The sequence below is a fragment of the Lupinus angustifolius genome, chromosome LG05 (genome assembly GCF_001865875.1).
Source record: "Lupinus angustifolius cultivar Tanjil chromosome LG05, LupAngTanjil_v1.0, whole genome shotgun sequence".
Taxonomy (NCBI): domain Eukaryota; kingdom Viridiplantae; phylum Streptophyta; class Magnoliopsida; order Fabales; family Fabaceae; genus Lupinus; species Lupinus angustifolius.
In genome coordinates this window covers 761,102-780,718 of record NC_032013.1, presented here as the reverse complement: position 1 = coordinate 780,718, position 19,617 = coordinate 761,102, and the positions used below count along the sequence as shown (strand labels likewise).

At 32.8% G+C, this 19,617-nt stretch overlaps 2 protein-coding genes across 6 annotated transcripts; one reads left to right on the top strand and one right to left on the bottom strand.

Annotated features, from left to right (window-relative positions):
- LOC109347310 lies at window positions 2,065-11,363 on the bottom strand. Of its 3 annotated transcripts, none has more exons than XM_019587063.1 (6): window positions 10,955-11,363; window positions 9,793-9,908; window positions 4,168-4,304; window positions 3,200-3,298; window positions 2,813-3,030; window positions 2,065-2,360 (listed from the first exon to the last, which is right to left on the bottom strand). In XM_019587063.1, exons 1-6 carry the CDS (start codon window positions 11,359-11,361, stop codon window positions 2,285-2,287), a joined length of 1,053 nt encoding a protein of 350 aa, XP_019442608.1. In that variant the 5' UTR covers window positions 11,362-11,363; the 3' UTR covers window positions 2,065-2,284. The 3 variants fall into 3 exon arrangements, with proteins under 3 accessions (XP_019442608.1, XP_019442609.1, XP_019442607.1); XM_019587064.1 differs by having other exon boundaries at window positions 4,168-4,320; window positions 9,809-9,908; XM_019587062.1 differs by lacking the exons at window positions 9,793-9,908; window positions 10,955-11,363 and adding an exon at window positions 5,467-5,875 and having other exon boundaries at window positions 4,168-4,420.
- LOC109347309 (alpha-mannosidase 2-like) lies at window positions 13,574-19,376 on the top strand. Of its 3 annotated transcripts, none has more exons than XM_019587059.1 (5): window positions 13,574-14,331; window positions 15,289-15,438; window positions 15,692-15,724; window positions 16,281-19,022; window positions 19,060-19,376. In XM_019587059.1, exons 1-4 carry the CDS (start codon window positions 13,768-13,770, stop codon window positions 19,017-19,019), a joined length of 3,486 nt encoding a protein of 1,161 aa, XP_019442604.1. In that variant the 5' UTR covers window positions 13,574-13,767; the 3' UTR covers window positions 19,020-19,022; window positions 19,060-19,376. The 3 variants fall into 3 exon arrangements, with proteins under 3 accessions (XP_019442604.1, XP_019442606.1, XP_019442603.1); XM_019587061.1 differs by having other exon boundaries at window positions 16,281-19,025; window positions 19,057-19,376; XM_019587058.1 differs by having other exon boundaries at window positions 16,281-19,376.

Below are 19,617 nucleotides of genomic sequence, written 5' to 3'. Positions count from 1 at the left end.
TTATCACAAAATGGTAAGAGTTGTTGTAATAAGTATATTTATTAATAGTGTAATTCAATTATTCATCTTGTCTTTAGCCTCTAGAGAATCCTTTATAAGAAATTATATTTTTTAAGATTATTAATTTAGTTAATAAGTCTAACTTTATTTGAGAGGATCTAACATATTATTTACAATATTAAATGTGTAAATAGGCACAACAATTCTTTTAGACTGGTTTGTTATATTTTCCATCACAAATCATGTTGTTAAGATTATAATTAAGATTTCTATGAAATAATTCTTAATAGAATTGAAAAAAGCAATATGATGTATAAATATAGGAATGACTCAGAATAATTTGATAAATAAACTATAGTTTTTAGAATGGATAATGATATTGGGGGAATGATATATAGGATTATGGTTTAATGATCCCGCTCTTGTGCTAGTGAAACAAGTTTACATCTAGTTATCTGATTAACATCTTCCATTAACTTTCATAGTGGACTCCCACAACTTCTGGCTCATAAGATCAATGCTCTAACCAACTGAGCTACAAGACCATTCCATTTTTTGTGATTTAATATTTTATATACATTATCATTCAATAGAGGAATTTATTTTGAAAGATTTTACTTTTGTAGTTTAATTACTCTATTGTTTTAGGGGATTAAAAACAACATCTGAAAGTAAATATGATATCACTTGTCTTATACTCGATATATGATATTAGAAAGTCAACCAATCATTTCCAACAAAAATTCAAGTGGGCATTTGGATCTATGTTCAAAGAAAAGAAAGTCTATAAGCAAGTGACACTTGTTTGAATTAAGTGTTACATTAGTGAATAACAAACCTAATATTCTTATCTAAGTTTGAGTGTGAATGAAAATTTGTAGTTAACAATTGTTTCTCATATACATTTTTAGTTGTTTCACATTTAATTATTTATTACATCGCTTTCTAATCTGTCCTTTGACTCTATATTATTGTTTGTGGGAAAAAAGGTATGAAGCCTTGAAAGTTCCACTTGGTTGGCTCAAAACAGTCAAAAGAACTTGCTAAAAAGTTACTATGCAGGTAGAAAAACAATATTGAACTAGATGAGACAAGCAACACCATCCTACATAGTTTAAAATGGTTGTAAGAAGAGTCAGGTGTTTGGTGTTTGAAGCTGATTAGGGTTATCTAAGGGGTCGAGGACTTGAGGTTAGAACTCCACGGTACCTAAAGGAGAAGATGCGGAGCACAAAAAAAAAAAACAAATGAGCAACAAAACTTCAGAAAAAAGTTCATTCCTTCAATTACCACATTTGCATATGATAAAATAAATTTATTCATTTAGCCTTTGAAACTTAAAAGAACTTATTTGAAAGAAGAAAAAATTAAAGGACTTAAAAATAACTAAGGCTGTCACAAGAATTGTTTTCTTATTTTTACTACAAAAAATCTAGGAGGTCTTTTAATATGACTCATCTAAAGTAAATTAGTCCATACGGAAAAAATGTGTGTATTAACTCTTATATTAGGATGAGTTAAACCAAACAGGGGACATAATTGCTCTCTCTAGAGTGAACAGTCATACTATTTTGTACCAAAAATTTGAGTATACCAAAAAAACTAGTGGTGAACATAATAGCTCATTTTAGAGTTTTTTCTTTTATAATTATAAAGGAGATATACATTTGATTGATAAAAGTTTACAGTTCCACTTTGATTCACAACTAAAATACATGCTCCAACCTCTGATTGTAGTTAAGCATGCATGCTTCTATCTTCCATTTCATTTCCCCTCATATCTACCTCATGTTTCAGAAAACAGTGAACAAGATATCAACAAGTGTCCAAAGGAATTGGTTTGAAATGGCACATCTCCAAGTATGGAAAGCGCTTAGATACACATAACTTTATCCTAACAAGCAGAGAGACTATTTCCAAGAGTTGAACCTATGACCCCGTGTCACAAGACACAAGCAGCCTTACCACCATTCCATCGAAAATTATACTCTATTTCAAATTTATGGTGTGATGTTACCGGTGATTGACTGATTGCATGATGAATCAAGAGAAGGGTGCACACTATTATTCCATATGTTCAGTTTTTCATTGCATAATATTATTGTTCAACAATAACCTAGCCTTAATCTCATTAGATAGGGTCGGCTACATGAATCAAACGACACCAAAATACTATATCATAAATCAGCTTCATTTACTGTTATTATCGGGGAAAAATCCACAAAGGTGGTGGAAGAAAAAGAAAAAAGGAAGAAAAGAATATACATGCCTTCCAGGTTCTCTATTACAACAGTCCAACCACACAGCTCAGATGCAACCTATTTTCCAACCCTCTTAAGTGATGACCCAATAACATACACCTGCAAATGGTAAGAAAACCGAAGTATGATCAGACACAAAAAACGGATGTGACTGGCTAAAGAATCGAGAGCTCAATAGATTAGAGGCAAGGAAAGTATGTATCTACATTCTTATGGAATGTATGGAGAAATTTTAGATAGCATTTGGTACACGGATAGACCATAGGACGGCCCAGTGCACGAGACTCCCACCATAATAACAAAAAATGTTCAGTTCTTTTCTCTTTGGCTTTATCGTTTTAGTACAACCAAAATGTACAAGTTTTAATCCTTGTGTCTTGTTCCGTTTTATTTATAAAATGCACCAGGGATAGAAGAAAACTCATGTTTTGTTCATTCTAACATGTCTACCAAACGTTACACTAGGGTCATGTATATATTTATGTTAAGGATAAGAGTCACTCCGGACGAACTAAAGTTTTTGAAGGTCAATGAGAGTAAGATGTACTAACCAGTAAAGCAACTTCGCTAAGTAATCTCGAGAAGTGGCTACTGTATCACTAAGCTCATCACCGCTGTCTGGGTGATTATCTATATTCCCTCCTTCTATTGATTGTTCCATAAAATTAGAACTAGCATTATCCCCATAGAATCTCCTCAATACGTTCTGAACAAGTTGGTGAATTATATCCTCCACTTCTATTGATGATGGCCGAGATAGTTCTGCTACCTGTTAAGGTAAGTAAACACATGAAATCGAGTCAAAATGTTAATGCAAGATTCAATACCTACATGAATGGAAGGAAATAAGGACGAGGGAAGGGCTTCTGCAATCTAACTTAAAGCACCAGTTTCAATTGCAAGGGGATATTATTAAGTAGATGTTCTGAGGCATTTACCATATCAGGTTTCAGGGACCGAAGATATTCCAACAAATTGTTCCGGTTTCCTCTTTCATATTCTATTTGCAATATTTCCCGCTTCTGGGCATTTAGCTCCTGAAAGGAAAAAAATCACATCATATTCGACTCTTTCAGAGTGCCTCTCAAATAAGGGCATAGACTACACTACAGAATATTTTGATACACAACCGGGGGATAGTGCCTCCTCATTGTGAAGCCATTTCTTTGCATTCTCAAGGAAAGAAATCCTATTTGTCGTTTCCCTTAATAACTTTCAAGGTTATGGAAGCAAATCTCGTTATTTATACTTATCAATGTTTATTAGGATGGAGACGATTGGAGGGGAAGGGTGATTTTTCTTCTTCATTTCAAATAAACATTTTCCTTAATAGAGAATTCTTCATAATAAGAAAAGTACAAAAAGATTATCATCTAACCTTTTGATCATCCGTTATTTATTTGTGTGAACATTTAATAATTCGCTAATTTAAAATCGAAAAAGCATCTCTCCCTTTCTCCAAACTCCTACATCCACACATATCCTTGAGGGATAAAATCTTAGTTGTGTTACAGTTGAAGTTAAATCCTTTGCACAAATTACTACTAGTGGAAACCATATTAGGCCAAATATACATGGCACACACATAAGAAGCAAGCATTTTACAAGCACCATGAGCAAATAACCCATTAAAGTGAGGTCTTTTATCCCAATTCCCAATACACTAACTCAAAATTCAACTTCATTGCCACATATATAATGAGCAAAAAAATTGATAAGCACTAACAATAATTCATCCATTAAGGTGAGGTTTTTCTTCCAAACTCCCAATACACTCACTCTAAATCCAACTAAGGCGTCTCACCAGTAGAACCAAACATGTCAAATACTCTTAAAACTGCAAGTGCTTCCACATCCATTGAAATGGAAATTTTGAAGTAAATCGGGGTAATGATAAAGGGGTTACCTCCTTGACATTTGTCAACTCAGACTGCAACTGCTGGATATAATTTAGAGCCTGAGGAGGCAAATCTCCGAACACTCTTGGGCAGGAACTATCCAAACCCTCAGAATCATTCTCAATTTCCCAAACCTCTCCCGCACCCTTCACTTCTGAAACCTCCGAATGTGTTTCACAATTTGACCGATCATCCGCAGATGGTGATATATCAAAATTCCGTGTTAGGGACATCCTGTACTCTGCATTCCACAAAGTGTACCTAAAGAAAACCAAAATCCCAACAGTTAAAAGACTTCAACTCCACATACAAAACTCTACCCAGATTTGAATTAACTTATGTCGTGTTCAAAACAGCTTATAATCAACATAAAACTTTGAGAAAAGGCAATTTCACAATTGGTTACACACAAAATATTCGAATGATCTTATTTGATTATTTCATGTTCAGAACAACTCAATCATTAGTCATCACACTGAAAAAATTAACCCAAACCAAACCTGTATTGAAATTCACTTTTCATCACTAAAATCCAAAATTGTTCATTAAAATCACAAAAATTAAGTGCCTCGTCGAATTCAACAAATTCTGTGCTCAATTCAACCTTTAGACAAAATCTCTAGTAAAATTAAAATCAAAACCAAAACCAAACATGCATTTAAATCCAGGTTCACCCAAATCAGAAATTGTCCACAAACAAAAATTTCAGTGCTTATTTGAATAAACATATTTCATGCTCAAAAACAGCTCATAGTCATCATAGAACTTTATTATAAAAAGGAAAAAACTTTTCTCACCAAATTAACCAAACCCCAAACCTTAATTCAAATTCATTATTCATCACTGAAATCAGAATTTGTTTACTTAAAATCACCAAAATCTCAATGCATGTCTCAACAGCTAATACTATCATCAAAACATTAAGGCTATGATTCTCAAAACAAGTGATTCCCCATATATAAGAAAACCTGAAAAATTCAACTTCTCTAAAAAAACTGCACCTTTTTTTTATAAAACTCAACCAAACAAGCATAACTATAAATATCAGAAGTAAATTCTTCAATAAAAAACGCATCTTTTTCCTTAAGAAAAAACACGGTATTGAAGAAAAAAATGAATTTTTTTTGGTGACCCACAGTTATTTCTGCACTGGAGTCAATCCTGTCCGAGCCACCAGAACATCCGCAGGTATATGGGGCCAACTCTCTCAGCAGATATTTTTCATCCACACGACTCTAGACCTTTCTTAAGGGAAATCAAACATGTCCCACTTGAAAAAAACGAATTTTGATACAAAATTAAATTACCCAGTAACAATAGAAGAAACAAGAAGACGATGAAGCGGTTTCTTCGAAACAGTAACGGTAACGGAGAATTGTTGAGACGGAAGTAACCCAAACATAGTTGAAATAGTTTGCTTCATAGAATCCTTCGCTGAATCAGATACACCTTCCGTTATGACGGAGTTATCGAGGGGTTCAATTCGTTTCAACATTTTCGCTATAACGATGAATCCACGGTCAAATGTTGAGTTTCTTGTTGAAACGACGTCGTCGGGGAAGCCGCCAAGGCCGGAGATTAAGGAGCATGAGATGGCGGAGGAGGTGCGGCGGCGGTGGTGGAAGAAAGGGGGAGGAGGTGGTGGTTTGGGAGGGTGGTGGAGAGAGATATCGGTGAAGTGTGAAAGGATCAAGAATTGAGATGAAGTAGCCATGACCCTTTACACCAAACACTTATTCTTTGTGTTGTTTTGAACGCATCACATATTAATAGTAGGGTACGGGGATAATAAGTTTTTTAAATTTACTTCTATTTTCTTCATCATAAATCTAATGATTTGAATTAGTGACTAGATTTAAATCATTATATGTTCATAAAATTAATGGCTAAAATTGAAAGTACATTTAAAAAAAAAATTTACTTGTAAGTAAATCCACACTTATTAATAATTGTATAAAAATCTTTATGTTGTATAGATATTTTTGTTATAATATTGCACTTTTATATTATTTTTCTAATATTACAAAAGATATTGTGGGTTAATAGTAGCAGGTTAGTGGTTGTTTATATTTTGTTGATATATGTTTTTATAGGTCAAGTTTATTTTGGGAATGGGTAAATTATAAAGTTAAATTTGCAATTTTTTAAGTGTTTTCTTAAGTATGTAATGTAATTAGTATGGTTATTTGTATTAAATTTATATGTTATTTGTCTAATTTAAAATTCATTTTATCTTTATAACAGTCTTAATGTTATATCTCTTCAAAATTAATAAAGTAATAGTAATTTTGTTTATGAAAAATATGTAAAATTATTATTTTGGTCTCTTGTGATCATGTTAGTATCTCTCTAATTTTACATGATAATAGAAACAAAGTTGATGGATTAGCTAAGGGAAGAATTGAGAAAAAGCATATTAACAAACACATGAAATTATTCAGTCCAATTATACAATTTAACTGTTTAAACTGATTAAAATTAATATGAGATATTTTACAATTTAATATCCGATTCGAGTTTCCTTGTATTGATCTAATGTCAATCTTGTTGGGTTTTGCATTTATTGGTATTGTATGAAAGTTGGAGTTTCAACATTCAGCTAATATTGGTTCTTCTTTATTAATTTAATTTTCCCATTTCTATTTTCATTTATCTAATTTCATGATAAATTATAGAGTCAATTTTGCTGTTCAAAATTATCTTTTATCATTAAGGCATTGTGCTAAAATTTGGTGCACAATGGACTTCAAAGCTATCCATTTATAAAATCTCCCCTTCATGGAATAAATTGTGTTCCTAGCTTATTTACAACGTGTTTACCATCTTCAATATTCTTGATTTTCATTTTCCCTTAAAAAAACTTTTATTCCAATATTTTTAGTTTATATTGAAATTAATATGTTAAGGGGTACACAAATATCACAACCAATCAACCATAGTTTGGTCAAATCACAAAATTTGTTAACAATTATCTTAACCCACAAAAAAAAACTAGGATTTTTCTCCCTCTTTTGCAATCTTAAGTCATTGTTGATTATTTTTTCGTACTACTAAAGATATTATTAAAAAATAGGTAGATTGAATATTATTAAAAAAAATAACAAAATCCATATGTAACATTTCAAATGTTTTTTTTATAAATGGTAAATTTGACTTTCATAATAGAGTCTCACATTCAATCATTTCTAACATGAAGATTATTAAGAATATGCTATATTTAGAGTACAATTATGGAATTATAATAGAAATAATCTAAGTATATACATGATATTCATATCAATAATAAATTACACGTTTGAATACATCAATATGAATTACATGTTTCTTCAACAATTATGATTTTTATAAACAAATGTTTAGATAAGCAAGTTTACTCATATTTGTCCATGTGTATATAATATTCATGCAAGATTCAAAATTGTAATACTACTTCCAAATTTAAAATTATGTTTTAATAAAAAATCAAATTTATTTTAATTTAATACCAACTTTTACAATTATATATTACTTTTTACTTAAAACTCATGTACTAAATGGAATTAAGGATCATACAATAAATGACCAAAATTAAAAATTAAACAATGATGAACTAATTACTTAAAAAAATAATAAGATTCAATCATTTAGTTTATTTTAGTCAGTATCTATACACTATTAAATATAATATTTAACACAAGTTTAGTAAATACATCACACCACTAATACTTAATTTACTAAAACATTAGAAAACAAAAACAAGAGAAAAAGATATATGGAATTTTATACATTGTCATTATATCCTTTATTGTTAATTTTTCAGAAAAAGTAATTCAAATGAATAATAAATAATATAATATATATGTATAAATCTTTAGATAGTTTAACCAACATTCATTGACCATTCCAAACTCCCAAAAAAAGAATCACAAATTGATAAAAAGATGTTACACACACTTTGCTTCAACAACTCTTGATTTTCAACTCTCTAAATCCAATCTGGGTTTTTCTTCTATTACCCCATAAAACCATAGATCCCAATTCCCACATGAAAAATCAAAGAAAGTTCATATTTTTTCATCATTTAGTGAGAGAAAGTTAACATTTTTAACAATCTTTTAGAGAGAGAAAGAAGAACAAAGGCATGGCTTTTTCTATTGGAAGTACAAGGCGTGGTGGTGGAGGAAGTTGGAGCCAATCGATATTACCATCAACAAACCCAAAATCAAAGGTACCCAGAAAGCAAAGAAGAAGAACAGTGCTTAAAGATTTCATCTTTTCAAATTTCTTCACCATTGGCATTGTTTTATCACTCTCATTGTTCATCCTCATCATCTTCAAATTTGGTGTCCCAAAACCCATCACTTCACACTTCAGAACCCGGTCCAACCGATACCGAAAACCGGTTAACACAAAGCCGGTTTTTTTTAGTGATGGGAAGGGTGGGAACTATACCCTTTTGGCTGCAAGTGTTGATATCACAACTAAAGGGTTGTATGATAAGATTGAGTTCTTGGATGTGGATGGTGGTGCTTGGAAGCAAGGTTGGAGTGTCACTTATAGAGGGAATGAATGGGATAGTGAAAAGCTGAAGATTTTTGTTGTGCCACATTCACATAATGATCCTGGTTGGAAACTCACTGTTGAGGAATACTATGATAGACAATCAAGGCATATACTTGATACCATTGTTGAAACCCTTCAAAAGGTCAATAATTTATCCTTTTGTTTTTTTGGTTGCTTGTTTATTCCTTCAAGAAATTATGTAGTTTTTATTGAATGATTTGAAGTGGTTGGATAAATGTATGTTGGTGAGGTTTTCTGGTAGAATAGAGAGAGAGAGAGAAAATAAGCAAATTTGGTTGGTTGTTTATTCTAGTAAGGAAAGTAGATAAATGAGGTATAGGGAGACTAATAAAAATATAGGCGAAATTATTAAGAAAGGTTTAGGTGTAAATAGTTTGTTTGTAGACAGAATTAATGATAGGAATATTATGGTGTTGTTTGATTCATGTAGCCGATTGCATCTTTTAGGAAAAGGCTTGGTTATTTTTGTTGTGTATTATTTCTTGGAAGTGTGATCTCATTTTTATTGAATGGTTTGAAGTGGTTGAGTAAATATATGTTGGTCGGTCGTGAGTGAAAATGGCAAGTTTAAAATGGTTGCATTGGTAGTGTTTTGATAGACATGGGCAGAACAGGATGGAACAACATTGTTTCTATTCTGTGCTTGGTTGTATTATGTAAACATGACAAAACCAGACATACGGTTAAAAAAGGATTTATTTCTGTCCTGTTCTATCCTGTTTTTTCGGTGCACCAAACCCTACCACAACTTTTATTGAACAATTTGGAGTGGATGAATAAATGTATATTGAATAATATTTGGCATGATTGATTAAATACACATTAATGGTACAATACAACCTAAAAGTGCACTTTGTGTTCTGGATTTAAGAATATCTAAAGGTTAGATTAGAGGAGATATGAAAAGGCTTCACGGAAATGATGAAAATATAGTAAACCTGTCAGTTCCATAGTTTTATTTTCACTGATCTTTAGTTGCTTACCATGTTTAGTCATTATTTTGAGTTGTTTACCATGTTTAGTCATTATTTTGAGACGACTTGAATTATGATGTTCGTTGACTCCCGCACCCTTCACTTCTGAAACCTCCGAATGTGTTTCACAATTTGACCGATCATCCGCAGATGGTGATATATCAAAATTCCGTGTTAGGGACATCCTGTACTCTGCATTCCACAAAGTGTACCTAAAGAAAACCAAAATCCCAACAGTTAAAAGACTTCAACTCCACATACAAAACTCTACCCAGATTTGAATTAACTTATGTCGTGTTCAAAACAGCTTATAATCAACATAAAACTTTGAGAAAAGGCAATTTCACAATTGGTTACACACAAAATATTCGAATGATCTTATTTGATTATTTCATGTTCAGAACAACTCAATCATTAGTCATCACACTGAAAAAATTAACCCAAACCAAACCTGTATTGAAATTCACTTTTCATCACTAAAATCCAAAATTGTTCATTAAAATCACAAAAATTAAGTGCCTCGTCGAATTCAACAAATTCTGTGCTCAATTCAACCTTTAGACAAAATCTCTAGTAAAATTAAAATCAAAACCAAAACCAAACATGCATTTAAATCCAGGTTCACCCAAATCAGAAATTGTCCACAAACAAAAATTTCAGTGCTTATTTGAATAAACATATTTCATGCTCAAAAACAGCTCATAGTCATCATAGAACTTTATTATAAAAAGGAAAAAACTTTTCTCACCAAATTAACCAAACCCCAAACCTTAATTCAAATTCATTATTCATCACTGAAATCAGAATTTGTTTACTTAAAATCACCAAAATCTCAATGCATGTCTCAACAGCTAATACTATCATCAAAACATTAAGGCTATGATTCTCAAAACAAGTGATTCCCCATATATAAGAAAACCTGAAAAATTCAACTTCTCTAAAAAAACTGCACCTTTTTTTTATAAAACTCAACCAAACAAGCATAACTATAAATATCAGAAGTAAATTCTTCAATAAAAAACGCATCTTTTTCCTTAAGAAAAAACACGGTATTGAAGAAAAAAATGAATTTTTTTTGGTGACCCACAGTTATTTCTGCACTGGAGTCAATCCTGTCCGAGCCACCAGAACATCCGCAGGTATATGGGGCCAACTCTCTCAGCAGATATTTTTCATCCACACGACTCTAGACCTTTCTTAAGGGAAATCAAACATGTCCCACTTGAAAAAAACGAATTTTGATACAAAATTAAATTACCCAGTAACAATAGAAGAAACAAGAAGACGATGAAGCGGTTTCTTCGAAACAGTAACGGTAACGGAGAATTGTTGAGACGGAAGTAACCCAAACATAGTTGAAATAGTTTGCTTCATAGAATCCTTCGCTGAATCAGATACACCTTCCGTTATGACGGAGTTATCGAGGGGTTCAATTCGTTTCAACATTTTCGCTATAACGATGAATCCACGGTCAAATGTTGAGTTTCTTGTTGAAACGACGTCGTCGGGGAAGCCGCCAAGGCCGGAGATTAAGGAGCATGAGATGGCGGAGGAGGTGCGGCGGCGGTGGTGGAAGAAAGGGGGAGGAGGTGGTGGTTTGGGAGGGTGGTGGAGAGAGATATCGGTGAAGTGTGAAAGGATCAAGAATTGAGATGAAGTAGCCATGACCCTTTACACCAAACACTTATTCTTTGTGTTGTTTTGAACGCATCACATATTAATAGTAGGGTACGGGGATAATAAGTTTTTTAAATTTACTTCTATTTTCTTCATCATAAATCTAATGATTTGAATTAGTGACTAGATTTAAATCATTATATGTTCATAAAATTAATGGCTAAAATTGAAAGTACATTTAAAAAAAAAATTTACTTGTAAGTAAATCCACACTTATTAATAATTGTATAAAAATCTTTATGTTGTATAGATATTTTTGTTATAATATTGCACTTTTATATTATTTTTCTAATATTACAAAAGATATTGTGGGTTAATAGTAGCAGGTTAGTGGTTGTTTATATTTTGTTGATATATGTTTTTATAGGTCAAGTTTATTTTGGGAATGGGTAAATTATAAAGTTAAATTTGCAATTTTTTAAGTGTTTTCTTAAGTATGTAATGTAATTAGTATGGTTATTTGTATTAAATTTATATGTTATTTGTCTAATTTAAAATTCATTTTATCTTTATAACAGTCTTAATGTTATATCTCTTCAAAATTAATAAAGTAATAGTAATTTTGTTTATGAAAAATATGTAAAATTATTATTTTGGTCTCTTGTGATCATGTTAGTATCTCTCTAATTTTACATGATAATAGAAACAAAGTTGATGGATTAGCTAAGGGAAGAATTGAGAAAAAGCATATTAACAAACACATGAAATTATTCAGTCCAATTATACAATTTAACTGTTTAAACTGATTAAAATTAATATGAGATATTTTACAATTTAATATCCGATTCGAGTTTCCTTGTATTGATCTAATGTCAATCTTGTTGGGTTTTGCATTTATTGGTATTGTATGAAAGTTGGAGTTTCAACATTCAGCTAATATTGGTTCTTCTTTATTAATTTAATTTTCCCATTTCTATTTTCATTTATCTAATTTCATGATAAATTATAGAGTCAATTTTGCTGTTCAAAATTATCTTTTATCATTAAGGCATTGTGCTAAAATTTGGTGCACAATGGACTTCAAAGCTATCCATTTATAAAATCTCCCCTTCATGGAATAAATTGTGTTCCTAGCTTATTTACAACGTGTTTACCATCTTCAATATTCTTGATTTTCATTTTCCCTTAAAAAAACTTTTATTCCAATATTTTTAGTTTATATTGAAATTAATATGTTAAGGGGTACACAAATATCACAACCAATCAACCATAGTTTGGTCAAATCACAAAATTTGTTAACAATTATCTTAACCCACAAAAAAAAACTAGGATTTTTCTCCCTCTTTTGCAATCTTAAGTCATTGTTGATTATTTTTTCGTACTACTAAAGATATTATTAAAAAATAGGTAGATTGAATATTATTAAAAAAAATAACAAAATCCATATGTAACATTTCAAATGTTTTTTTTATAAATGGTAAATTTGACTTTCATAATAGAGTCTCACATTCAATCATTTCTAACATGAAGATTATTAAGAATATGCTATATTTAGAGTACAATTATGGAATTATAATAGAAATAATCTAAGTATATACATGATATTCATATCAATAATAAATTACACGTTTGAATACATCAATATGAATTACATGTTTCTTCAACAATTATGATTTTTATAAACAAATGTTTAGATAAGCAAGTTTACTCATATTTGTCCATGTGTATATAATATTCATGCAAGATTCAAAATTGTAATACTACTTCCAAATTTAAAATTATGTTTTAATAAAAAATCAAATTTATTTTAATTTAATACCAACTTTTACAATTATATATTACTTTTTACTTAAAACTCATGTACTAAATGGAATTAAGGATCATACAATAAATGACCAAAATTAAAAATTAAACAATGATGAACTAATTACTTAAAAAAATAATAAGATTCAATCATTTAGTTTATTTTAGTCAGTATCTATACACTATTAAATATAATATTTAACACAAGTTTAGTAAATACATCACACCACTAATACTTAATTTACTAAAACATTAGAAAACAAAAACAAGAGAAAAAGATATATGGAATTTTATACATTGTCATTATATCCTTTATTGTTAATTTTTCAGAAAAAGTAATTCAAATGAATAATAAATAATATAATATATATGTATAAATCTTTAGATAGTTTAACCAACATTCATTGACCATTCCAAACTCCCAAAAAAAGAATCACAAATTGATAAAAAGATGTTACACACACTTTGCTTCAACAACTCTTGATTTTCAACTCTCTAAATCCAATCTGGGTTTTTCTTCTATTACCCCATAAAACCATAGATCCCAATTCCCACATGAAAAATCAAAGAAAGTTCATATTTTTTCATCATTTAGTGAGAGAAAGTTAACATTTTTAACAATCTTTTAGAGAGAGAAAGAAGAACAAAGGCATGGCTTTTTCTATTGGAAGTACAAGGCGTGGTGGTGGAGGAAGTTGGAGCCAATCGATATTACCATCAACAAACCCAAAATCAAAGGTACCCAGAAAGCAAAGAAGAAGAACAGTGCTTAAAGATTTCATCTTTTCAAATTTCTTCACCATTGGCATTGTTTTATCACTCTCATTGTTCATCCTCATCATCTTCAAATTTGGTGTCCCAAAACCCATCACTTCACACTTCAGAACCCGGTCCAACCGATACCGAAAACCGGTTAACACAAAGCCGGTTTTTTTTAGTGATGGGAAGGGTGGGAACTATACCCTTTTGGCTGCAAGTGTTGATATCACAACTAAAGGGTTGTATGATAAGATTGAGTTCTTGGATGTGGATGGTGGTGCTTGGAAGCAAGGTTGGAGTGTCACTTATAGAGGGAATGAATGGGATAGTGAAAAGCTGAAGATTTTTGTTGTGCCACATTCACATAATGATCCTGGTTGGAAACTCACTGTTGAGGAATACTATGATAGACAATCAAGGCATATACTTGATACCATTGTTGAAACCCTTCAAAAGGTCAATAATTTATCCTTTTGTTTTTTTGGTTGCTTGTTTATTCCTTCAAGAAATTATGTAGTTTTTATTGAATGATTTGAAGTGGTTGGATAAATGTATGTTGGTGAGGTTTTCTGGTAGAATAGAGAGAGAGAGAGAAAATAAGCAAATTTGGTTGGTTGTTTATTCTAGTAAGGAAAGTAGATAAATGAGGTATAGGGAGACTAATAAAAATATAGGCGAAATTATTAAGAAAGGTTTAGGTGTAAATAGTTTGTTTGTAGACAGAATTAATGATAGGAATATTATGGTGTTGTTTGATTCATGTAGCCGATTGCATCTTTTAGGAAAAGGCTTGGTTATTTTTGTTGTGTATTATTTCTTGGAAGTGTGATCTCATTTTTATTGAATGGTTTGAAGTGGTTGAGTAAATATATGTTGGTCGGTCGTGAGTGAAAATGGCAAGTTTAAAATGGTTGCATTGGTAGTGTTTTGATAGACATGGGCAGAACAGGATGGAACAACATTGTTTCTATTCTGTGCTTGGTTGTATTATGTAAACATGACAAAACCAGACATACGGTTAAAAAAGGATTTATTTCTGTCCTGTTCTATCCTGTTTTTTCGGTGCACCAAACCCTACCACAACTTTTATTGAACAATTTGGAGTGGATGAATAAATGTATATTGAATAATATTTGGCATGATTGATTAAATACACATTAATGGTACAATACAACCTAAAAGTGCACTTTGTGTTCTGGATTTAAGAATATCTAAAGGTTAGATTAGAGGAGATATGAAAAGGCTTCACGGAAATGATGAAAATATAGTAAACCTGTCAGTTCCATAGTTTTATTTTCACTGATCTTTAGTTGCTTACCATGTTTAGTCATTATTTTGAGTTGTTTACCATGTTTAGTCATTATTTTGAGACGACTTGAATTATGATGTTCGTTGAGTGATTTGGATGTGTAGGATCCTCGCCGGAAGTTTATATGGGAGGAGATGTCATATCTAGAGAGGTGGTGGCGGGATGCCCCGGATGAGATGAAGGAATCATTCATCAATTTGGTAAAGAATGGGCAGTTAGAAATTGTCGGAGGTGGCTGGGTGATGAACGATGAGGTAATTTAATGTTGATCTTGTGACTCTTATCTTATTTACACACATACCATTTGTATGTATATTCTATAACTCTAGATGTAGCTTCGTTTCTATTGAAGTAATTACAATGAGAATTTGTGGACGGTAGGTTCTGAGATATAATGAGAATCAGATGTAACTAACAAAATTTTCATGTTAATGATGTCGGTTAGTGGTAGTCGCTATGGTTTGTTTATGGAAAATTGACTTTAAAATTGTTTTCTCCTTTTTGCAGGCCAATTCCCATTATTTTGCTATCATTGAACAGGTATACCGAAAGCTTTTATCTATCTTTGCAATTGCATATATTATTTTAACCGTTTTGCTACATTTTTTCAGTTCATTATTTAAGTAATAGGGACGGTCCATTTATGTTTTAGTTTTTCTCATTGACTTGTATCACTATGCATGATGTTTGACCGGCATGCTCATGGATATGATTATTATTTTTTAGCTATTTAGAAAGTTGTTAGTTATTGTATTAAAACTAGTGATGTCGTGATGATAAAATTTAAAGCCGTTATTTTGTTCTCTTGTATTTATCTATGTTTGAGATAATACCAAATAAACTCTTTTTTCTCGAGGAATCTGTATTAGTCATGTATACTTCTGGAGAGCATAACTCTTCTCAATACAACTGAACTCGGTATAAATGGAACTCGTTCTCTCTTTTTATGTCTATGCGCATAGTATTCATTGATTCAAAGATCAAATTATATTTCCATGTTTCAATTCGTCCGTGTCATCTGATTTCATGTTCATGTCAGAGTTTGATTTTTATGTTATTTTGGGTGGTACTTAATCTCGTGACAATTATGTATCAGATAGCAGAAGGAAATATGTGGTTGAATGACACCATTGGATTCATTCCTAAAAACTCTTGGGCCATAGATCCATTTGGTTACTCACCTACCATGGCATATCTTCTGCGTCGTATGGGTTTCGATAACATGCTTATCCAGAGGGCTCATTACGAACTAAAGAAGGAACTTGCGTGGCATAAGAATTTAGAGTACATATGGCGTCAAAGCTGGGATGCTGAGGAAACAACTGATATATTTGTCCATATGATGCCGTTTTATTCGTATGATATACCTCATACATGTGGCCCGGAGCCTGCTATCTGTTGTCAGTTTGACTTTGCTCGTATGGAGGGTTCTGCATATGAAAGTTGCCCATGGGGAGAACAACCTGTGGAGACCACTCAGGAAAATGTTCAGGAGAGGGCACTTAAATTGCTGGATCAATACAAGAAAAAATCTACTTTGTACAGAACGAACACTCTTCTTGTTCCTCTTGGAGATGATTTCCGATACGTTAATGTCGAAGAAGCAGATGCTCAGTTCATAAATTACCAAATGTTATTTGACTATATCAACTCAAACCCGAGTTTGAATGCAGAGGCGAAGTTTGGTACTTTGGAAGATTACTTTCAAACTCTGCGTCAGGAAGCAGAAAGGATTAATTACACAGCTCCGGGTGAAATAGGGTCTGGTCTTGTTGAAGGTTTCCCTTCCCTCTCTGGTGATTTTTTTACTTATGCTGATCGGCAACAAGACTACTGGAGTGGTTATTATGTTTCACGGCCCTTCTTCAAGGCTGTTGATCGGGTACTAGAGCAGACACTTCGTGCCACAGATATGATGGTTGCTCTACTACTTGGTTTCTGTCGGAGATCACAGTGTGAGAAGCTTTCAATGGGCTTTTCCTATAAGTTGACCGCTGCTAGAAGGAACTTAGCTCTTTTTCAGCATCATGATGGAGTAACCGGTACTGCAAAAGATCACGTGGTTATGGACTACGGAACTCGAATGCATACATCATTACAGGACTTGCAGATTTTTATGTCCAAGGCAATTGAGCCACTCCTTGGAATCCGTTTTGAGAAATTAGATCAAAGTCCTTCCCAATTTGAGCCAACACTGGTGAGATCTAGATATGATGCTCAGCCGACGCATAAAGTGAATAGTATTCGTGAGGGTACTTATGAAACAGCGGTCTTTTTTAATCCTTTGGAACAAACTAGGGAAGAAGTTGTGATGGTTGTTGTTGATAATCCTGACATTACCGTGGTTGATTCTAACTGGAGTTGTGTTCAAAGCCAAATCTCTCCTGAGTTGCAGCATCATAATAGCAGCATCTTCACCGGGAAGCATCGGCTATACTGGGAAGTTTCTGTTCCTGCAATGGGGTTGGAACCATATTATCTTGTCAATGGTTTCATTGGTTGTGACAAGGCCAGGCCGGCAAAGATGAAAGTTTTCTCCAAATCAAGTCCGATTAAGTGCCCTACTCCATACACTTGCATACAAATTGAAGCTGATGTGGCTGAAATTGAGAATCAGCATCAAAGACTAACATTTGATGTAAGGTATGGTTTGTTGCGGAAAATATCGTTGAAAAATAGTTCCCCAAATATTGTGAATGAGGAAATTGGTATGTATTCTAGTTCCGGTAGTGGGGCATACTTATTTAAGCCAAATGGCGATGCCCAGCCGATTATTGAAGAAGGCGGACAGCTGCTAATCTCAGAAGGCCCTTTGATGCAGGAAGTGTACTCTTATCCAAAGACAGGTTGGGAGGAAGCCCCCATTTCTCATAGCACGCGTTTATATAATGGAGAGAGTACAGTTCAAGGGTTTGTTGTTGAAAAGGAATATCATGTTGAGCTTCTTGGCGATGATTTCGATGATAGGGAGTTGATAGTTAGATACAAAACAGATATCAATAGCAAAAAGATTTTTTATTCTGATTTGAATGGATTTCAGATGAGCCGAAGACAAACTTATGATAAGATTCCTCTGCAAGGCAATTACTATCCTATGCCCTCTCTTGCATTCATACAAGGATCCAATGGCCAGCGGTTTTCTGTTCATTCCCGACAATCATTGGGTGTGGCAAGCCTTAAAGAGGGGTGGCTAGAGATAATGCTTGACCGTCGTTTGGTAAGAGATGATGGTCGTGGTCTCGGCCAAGGAGTGATGGATAACCGTGTAATGAATGTCGTCTTCCACATAACCGTAGAAGCCAATATTTCCACCATTCCAAATTTGGCTTCCAGTTCTCTCCCTTACAGTCCTTCTCTTTTCTCTCACCGTGCCGGATCTCACTTGAACTATCCATTACACGCATTCATCGCCAAGAAGGCACATGAGTTATCAGTAAAGCCACCACCTAGATCCTTTTCTCCTCTCGCTGCTCCCTTGCCATGTGATTTGCACATTGTGAACTTCAAAGTTCCCAAACCTTCAAAGTTTTTGCAGCAACCACCTGAAGGTTCTAGGTTCGCTCTAATTTTGCACCGGCAACATTGGGATTATTCATACTGTCGGAAGGGAAGATCACAATGCACAAATCTCGCTGATAACCCTGTGAATCTGTTCACAACCTTCAAGAATATCACAGTCACAAAGGCTAAAGCAACTTCGTTGAATCTCTTGCATGAAGACCCCGAAGTAATGGGGTTCACAGACCAGTTCGCAGATGTCGCACAAGAGGGTCATGTTGCCATATCTCCAATGGAAATACAGGCCTACAAGTTGGAGTTCCGGTCACAACGATAGAGTATGCCCATTACTGAATTGCTGCTGCTGCTTATTCACGATGACGACGAACCACGAAAGAAGCGAAATTTTGTTACATGCACCATTGATGGTAGGGGGTAAATTATTCCAAGACTACTTTTCTGACATAAACATTGAGTTTTAAAGTGGTGCAGGTAAGAGAATGTGAAGAAAGGTTCAATCAAGGAAAGAAGAGTTAGTTAATCTTGGTTGAGAAAGTGTGAAAATGAGAATGGAGTTTTGTAACATGGATTAAGATTATAGCTTCTGAAAAGCTCCTTGTTTGTAGAATTTTGTTATAATTGCTTCTTGAACATTTTCATAGTTAAAAGATGAGCTTTTTTTGCTTTATTGACTCATCTTTGAGGATAGTGATGATTTATGTACAATTATGACACTAAGGGGCAAGTTGATAACTTAGAGAGAGCTTATTAAAGCATATGAAAAGTTTATGAAATTAGCTTATGACCTTATCTGATAAGCTTATGAAAATAAGTTGTTTTTTATGCTTATTTTAGAAAGCTTATGGTATAAGTTTATGCTCAAAATCAGTCTTTTTATATTACCCTGAATTGCATTTCTCCCTAATTAATGTGAT

What these genes read in the sequence shown, in the direction of transcription:
- LOC109347310 (XM_019587063.1), bottom strand. Translation starts at nt 11,361, where the DNA reads ATGGCTACTTCATCTCAATTCTTGATCCTTTCACACTTCACCGATATC. An exon ending in GTTTCTTCTATTGTTACTGG is followed by an intron (nt 9,909 to 10,954) that starts GTAATTTAATTT and finishes GGTTTTCTTTAG; the next exon opens with GTACACTTTGTGGAATGCAG. An exon ending in TTAGCGAAGTTGCTTTACTG is followed by an intron (nt 2,361 to 2,812) that starts GTTAGTACATCT and finishes TACCATTTGCAG; the next exon opens with GTGTATGTTATTGGGTCATC.
- LOC109347309 (XM_019587059.1), top strand. Translation starts at nt 13,768, where the DNA reads ATGGCTTTTTCTATTGGAAGTACAAGGCGTGGTGGTGGAGGAAGTTGG. An exon ending in TTGTTGAAACCCTTCAAAAG is followed by an intron (nt 14,332 to 15,288) that starts GTCAATAATTTA and finishes TTGGATGTGTAG; the next exon opens with GATCCTCGCCGGAAGTTTAT. An exon ending in GCTGGGTGATGAACGATGAG is followed by an intron (nt 15,439 to 15,691) that starts GTAATTTAATGT and finishes TCCTTTTTGCAG; the next exon opens with GCCAATTCCCATTATTTTGC.